Source organism: Dipodomys merriami, unplaced genomic scaffold (assembly GCF_024711535.1).
Source record: "Dipodomys merriami isolate MVZ:Mamm:240054 unplaced genomic scaffold, mDipMer1.0.p SCAF_15, whole genome shotgun sequence".
Classification (NCBI taxonomy): Eukaryota; Metazoa; Chordata; class Mammalia; order Rodentia; family Heteromyidae; genus Dipodomys; species Dipodomys merriami.
The window spans coordinates 20952771-20959818 of record NW_027202826.1 but is presented as its reverse complement, the minus strand read 5'-3'; the positions used below and the strand labels follow the sequence as shown (position 1 = coordinate 20959818).

Sequence of the window (7048 nt, the reverse complement as noted above, 5' to 3'; positions counted from 1 at the left end):
CCACAGACCAAGGAGGACATTCTGTCTTTCCTGGGACTTGCAGGCTTCCTTCGTATTTGGATACCCGGTTTTGCTACATTGGCCAAACCTCTTTATGAGGCATCCAAAGGTTCCCTACTGGAGCCGCCAGACCCCACAAAGCCCATTGACACCCCATTTAAAGTTCTGAAGCAAGCGCTTCTTCGGGCTCCAGCACTGGCTCTACCTAACCTCAAGGAACCCTTTATACTCTATGTCACTGAGAAGTGGGGAATTGGCCTTGGGGTTCTTGGACAAATGTCAGGCCCCTCATTTAGACCTGTGGCCTACCTCTCAAAGCAGCTAGACCCAACGGTAAAAGGCTGGCCAGCATGTCTCCGAGCTTTGGCCGCAGCAGCCACCTTGGCACAGGAGAGCACAAAACTCACTTTTGGCCAACCCACTACCATTCGCTCTCCCCACAGACTAAAGGACCTTTTGTCTCATAAATCCCTGTCTTCCCTTTCCCCTTCCCGCCTACAGCTGTTTCATGTTACTTTTATTCAAAACCCTGACTTTTCACTGGAAAGCTGCTCCCCGCTCAATCCAGCCACCTTGCTTCCATCCAATTCTAACCCTCTTTCCCATTCCTGTACAGAGACCTTGGAGGAATTCACACCCCATTTTACAGGTATCTCGGAAACTCCTCTTCCTGACCCAGAAGACACCTGGTACATCGATGGCAGTTCCACATCTACCTCTTCAGGAAGCCGAGTTGCGGGCTATGCCATCGTTAATAACTCTACCATTCTTGAAAGCAGCCCTCTGCCCCCTAGCACTACCTCACAAAAGGCAGAACTTATAGCTTTAACTAGGGCCTTAATTCTAGCCAAGGGCCGGAAGATCAATATTTATACAGACTCAAAATATGCCTATCATATTCTCCATTCTCATGCAGCAATTTGGAAGGAACGTGGCTTCCTGACCACCAAAGGGACTCCCATAACTAATGCCTCACTTATTCTTAAACTATTAGAAGCTGCTTCCCTTCCCCAACAGGTTGCGGTCATCCACTGCAGAGGACACCAGACAGGATTGGATGCCATTACAGTCGGCAATTCAAAAGCAGACCGGGAGGCAAAGCTAGCAGCCCAGAGACAACTCCAGGGACAACTTCCAGCTCCCTTGCTTCTGGTATTGCCTTCAATTCAACCCTCTTATACCCCACAGGAGATCGAGGAACTTATGCACCAGGGAGCCTCCCAGGAAGCACAGGGATGGTGGTCTCTGGAAGGACGAGTTGTTCTTCCTGAGACACAAGCAGACAGCTTTCTTTCCCAGGTTCACCAGGCGCTGCATATTGGATACAAGCCTCTCTCCCACCTTCTTAAACCTTTAATCCATTGCCCTAGCCTAACTACTCGACTAAAGGCTGTTACCCAAGCCTGCCCCACGTGTTCTCTTACTTCCTCACAGGGTGGTCTCCGACCAGCTGCATTCCCCACACACCAAGCACGGGGACACACCCCAGGGGAAGACTGGCAGATAGACTTCACTCACATGCCCAGATGTAAGCGGCTCAAATACCTTCTAACTATGGTTGATACCTTTTCAGGATGGATTGAAGCCTATCCCACAACGTCGGAGACAGCTGACACAGTTGCCTCTGTCCTTATTAAAGAAATTATTCCTAGGTTTGGCTTACCCAGGTCACTTCAATCTGACAATGGACCTGCTTTCATCTCCAAAGTGACCCAACAGGTGGCATCCTCTCTAAACATCCAGTGGAATCTTCACATTCCTTATAGGCCTCAGTCTTCTGGAAAGGTTGAAAGAGCTAATGCGCTCCTTAAGACACAACTTACTAAACTTTCTCTAGAGCTCCAACAATCCTGGCCAGAACTGTTACCCCTGGCGCTCACCCGCTTACGTGTTTCTCCCCGCAGCCCTACTTTCCTCAGCCCCTTTGAGTTAATGTATGGAAGACCTTTTCTCCTAGGTAATTTCCCTACTGACAATACCAAAACTCCACTAATAGACTACCTTCCCGTCCTAACCTTTCTTAGGCACATGCTGCGCCAACATGCTGACCAGTGTCTCCCTCAGCCTCATCAAGGCCCCTTTCCCACTCCCCCAATTTTGCCTGGTGATCAAGTGTTTCTCAAGACCCTTAATCCATCTGGTTTACACCCTAAGTGGACAGGCCCTCACCAGGTTCTGCTGACCACCCCCACAGCAGTCAAGCTCAAGGGACAGCCACAGTGGATTCACCTGTCAAGAATAAAAAGGTCTCCTGCTCCTGCCCCTTCTATGCCAACACTGACTTCGAGGTACACCTGTTCCCCCCTTGGGCCTACCAAGGTAAGGCTATCTCGCATCCCTGAAGATCCGGGTGAGTAACACTGAGCTAACTGCTCTCCTCCCCAAAGACCTCACTACCTCATCCCTTAGGTCACCTCCAAGCCATGGACATCCAATCTTTTCTTTCCAGTAATATATTTGCTTTTCATCTTTGTTCAGCCCCCTGCCTGAGAAGACTTCCTCCAGACTTCATCTAAGAGACTCACTTCTTGCAGACATCATGGAACTGGCAGACCAGGAAGCAGTCACCTCCTACTAGGTCACCTCTCTTCCCCCCCCTTTCCTTTTTCAGCCATGCTTCTCCACCATGCTGGGTGGGACTACAGTTCAGTAACTTCTTTTCCTGCCTGAATAGCGCATGGTGTTCTTTTCATCTACCCAATAACTACCCCTTTTGTGTGAACCAAAGTGCCTTGACACCATGCGAGATTTTTCACCAATACCATTTCTGGCCTTCACATCCACGTCCACACCACTTCTCTACTCTGGTGAGTGAAACTACTCTACGGCTCTCTGTCACTCAGTCTCTGTCCAGACGTGGCGCCACGCCAGAGAGCTCCTACGGCCTTTAGCTGAAAGGCCGGTCACCTCTGAAGCCGAGGACGCTTGGCTTTGGGGGCTTGGCCATTTCTCTCTAGAGGGCTCTGGGGGAAGTCGGGACGCCGCTTCTGCCTGGTCAGCTCTTATTCACTCACCAGACTGACTCTACTTTTTGGCTTGTGCCCTGAAGAGTGTGACGCAGGCTGGGTCCCGGGGACCCTCCCCTCTAGGTTCCCTCTCAAAGGCTAGCCATTCTAGGTTTAAAAATTGTCAGAGTTTCCATTTGTTCAGGTTAAACTTCTCCAGACTCCGTCCAACAGACTCGCCTCCTCCAGACTTCATCGAGGAATCAACACCCAAGTGACAGCTGCAGCCTGCTGCCTTCTCCCAGCATGGACCACATCCCAGCCTTTTACCCCTACGACGCCCCTTGCCAGCAGGAAGTAGCCAGAGAGAGTCTTCGCCCTTTTTCATAATTATCAAAAGGCTGGAATGTAAGGTCCATTCCTGGACGACGAACAGACCTCGCCCAGTACCTGCGTTACCTAGGCAACTGGGATACCTGGAAGAGGTCACGTCCGCATCTGCTGAGCGTTACCTAGGCAACTGGGATACCTGGAAGAGGTCACGTCCGCATCTGCTGAGGTCACATCCTAACCTGATGTGGCCACACCTTTCTCCCACCTGATCCCACTTCCCTTTACCTGGACACACCCTTCCCCGCCCCCTATCCTATATAAGGCCTAAACCGCCGCCAGACCGCTCTCTTTTTTTCTTTTGCCAGCCGCGTGGAGTGCCAACCTTGCCTGGTCCCAGCAGGTCTACTGAATAAACCCCTTACCTGAATACCACGTGCGTGGTGCAGTTTCAGTTCTTACTCGGTCACCTCTTTTTAAAAACCTAACAATACTTCCTCCAAGTCGGGCTTTTGTTTTCATTCTCTTGACTGTATCTCTTGCACAGCCAAAGTTTTAATTTTAATGAAGACCAGCTTGTTAATTTTTTCCTTCGAAGATTATGCTTTTGTTGTTTTATTTAAAAAGTCATTGTAAGTCTAACATCACTAAAATTTTTTATTTTTATTTTTTTTATTGTGAAAATACAGTACAGAGGGGTTACAATTACATGGGCAGGATAATGAGTACATTTCTTATCAAGTGTTGTAGCCTCCTCCTTTGTTTCCCCTTCCCATCCCTTCCCATCCTCCCCTTCCCCCCACTCAATCCTTCTCCCCCACATCACTAAAATTTTATCTTTCATTATAACTATAACCCTCCATGTGAACTTCCAGGAAATTTCCATTATTTTACTTTACATTTACGTTTCTTATCTACTAAAGTTGATTTGTTGCACATGATGTATCTTTTGTATGTCCATGTCCAGCAGTTCCAGAATATCTTTTGCTGAAAAGATAAAATCTGCTTCATTGTTACAACTTTGCTTTTCTGCCAAAGATCAGTTGGCTCCATTTACATGGCTCTCTCTGATCTATTCTATTGATATATTTATTTATTCTTTCACCACATACTAACCTATCTTCATAATTGAGGGTTTAGAATACAGGAAATTAGGAAGCACTAGGCCTCAAACTTTGTCCTTTTTCTTCAGGATTGTCTCTGTAGACTGTATATCTTGACTCTCCTTATCAACTTCAGCATCAGTTTGTCAATACACATCTAACTATCTATTTATTTGGACAATGACTGGGATTTCGTTAAATCTGTAGCTCAGTGTTAGAGGAACTGATATACTGAGTCTTCCTACACTTAAGCATAGGACATATTCTTACTTTTTTTGTATCTTGGCTTTCTCTCACCAGTTTTTATAGTTTTCCTCATGTAAGAGTTGACAATGTACATCCACACAAAGCCCCACATATGGATGATCATGGCAACATTGCTCATGATTCTATCAAACTTCAATTCATAAAAATGTCTTACAGATTAATAAGCCATGGAAATCCAGACAATACAAAATTATTCAATGTTAAAATGAAATGAGTTATCAAGCTATAAGAAGACAGGAAACTTAAATGCATATTAGCAGGGTTAAAAGAACCAATGTACAATCCTTACATGCTGGGTGATTACAAAGATATTCTGTAAAAGGCAAAATTATGGAGATAAAAAAGAATCAGTATTTGCCCAGGATCTGGGAGAAAGGGGCTGGCAAATTAGGCACAAGGTATATTTTGGATAATAATTTATTTTGTATGATATTAAAATATTGCTACATGTTGTTATAAATTTGTCAAACCCAAATTGTATATAATTTGCATTGCCAAGCATGAACTCACATGTACCCTGTGAACTCTGAGTGTTGATATAATTATGTATTAGTGTTGGTTCATCAATTGTAATGAGTAATCCTTCTGGTGTAATGTTGATCATGGAGGTAGACAATGTATGTGCTGGAGATAGAACTACGTTGGAAATTATGTGCTTTTCCCAAATTTTGTTATGAGCCTAAATGTTAACTAACATAGACCTACAAGATTAAGGAAAAAATTAAATTCTAGTAATGAAATAAAATATGTTTTCACCAAACTTTATATTGAGGTAAGCTCAAAGAAATATGAAAATGCTTTATTTTTTGCATACTTTGTAAACTGAATATAATTGGCCACATTGTTGAGTTGTGTATTGCTTTATGCCCCTTAGCTCATGAGAATAATTTAAATGTTATAGATTGTTGTAATGAGCAATATTGATTTATTGAGTGCTTGAAAGATTCATCTCTTTAAGACTTCTGCAACTGTTTTCTGTAGTTTATATGCATCTTTATCTTTCTTGGAAGGTCTCATCACAAATTAGTAGGATTTTTTCAATATTTGTGATGAGCAGGTGTGTACTTGAATTATTTGTATCATTTTCAGAAAGCCTTGGCAAGCAGAACTCCTTGTGCTATTGTGATATATATCTGCAGTGGTAGAGTCTATAAAGTATTAGGATTTTGGTTGGATGCAGGTGGCTCAGACCTGTAATCCTTGTTACTCAGCAAAGTGAGATCTGAGGAGCATGGTTCAAAGCCAGTCCAGGCAAGAAAGTCCATGAGACTCTTATCTCCAATAAACTACCAAAAAAGGTGGAAATGGAACTGGGGCTCAAGTGGTAGAGTGCTAGTCTTGAGCAAAAGAAGCTAAGGGACAGCACCAGGCCCTACATTCAAGCCCCAGGACTGGCACCAAAGACAAGAGAAAACAAAAAACAACCCCAAAACAACAACAACAAACCCCAAAATGCAAAACTGTATTTGGTTTTTAGATATTGTCAACATTTAATTTTTTGCCCCATTGTTGCATGTTTTCATATTCTTGTAATTGTTTTAAAAATTCTAAACATTGCAGTAACCCATAGTTTGCAGTTTATAGCTCTGGGATATATAACCATTTTCTAGAAGGGCTACATATTAGGTATTTTAGACTGTGGATAAGAAGGTCCTTTTTATAACTACCAAATTGTGTTCTTATACTGGAGAAGATGTAACTAAAATATTTAAACAAATAAAAACATGTCTATGTTGCAATTTTGCTTTTTCTACAAGGCCAGGTGTACTACTGGACAGTATATTTTGCCCAACCCTGCTTTTGTGTTTATCATTGTATTATAAGTGGAGTTTGATGACTAGATTCTTCTTGTCCTGTCAGTCTTGTTTGTTGTTTGTTTTGAGGGTTCCATATCAGTTTGGGACTTAGTTCTTCCTAGGTATTTTCTTATAGCTATAATGTATAGACAGTTTAGATATCTCCTGAAGGGTGCAGTTGTTTGGCAGTTTCTGAGGCTGGTTATAATTTCTGGTGTCACCAGCCAGCAGTTCACTGAACAGCAAGTGATTGCCCATGGAATTTTAGTTTCTTCTCTACATTCTCAGGCCAGTCCTTAGCCTAAGTGCATGGCTTAAATCCTCATACAGACTTCTGCTCTCTAACTCTCCACTGTTCCTTCTTCTCGAGTCTTCTGCCTGAAAAGTCCAGCCTTGTTGACTGATTTGAACTGTCATCTTTGCCTCCATAGTGTAACAAGATAACTCCACCTTCCTAGGTCCTAAAACAATAGACTAGATCCAGACAAATGATGATGTAATCATTTCCTTAGAGTTCACTGGTTACATTGCTTATGGTTTAAAGCTGAAAAAAAAATTTGCTTCACGTTTTTACAGTTTTATAGGATTTTTTTTCTTTTGTGAGAAG

General features: G+C 43.4%; 1 protein-coding gene across 1 annotated transcript; it reads left to right on the top strand.

Moving 5' to 3' along the window:
- Nucleotides 1–276: 276 nt before the first annotated feature.
- LOC138826735 (protein NYNRIN-like) lies at nucleotides 277–3573 on the top strand. The gene is made up of 2 exons (XM_070021975.1): nucleotides 277–2807; nucleotides 3166–3573. Exon 1 carries the CDS (start codon nucleotides 277–279, stop codon nucleotides 2356–2358), a length of 2082 nt encoding a protein of 693 aa, XP_069878076.1. The 3' UTR covers nucleotides 2359–2807; nucleotides 3166–3573.
- The last annotated feature ends 3475 nt before the right edge of the window (nucleotides 3574–7048 follow it).

Bases quoted from the DNA above. Each gene is read 5' to 3' on its own strand.
- LOC138826735 (XM_070021975.1), top strand. From the start codon at position 277: ATGTCAGGCCCCTCATTTAGACCTGTGGCCTACCTCTCAAAGCAGCTA.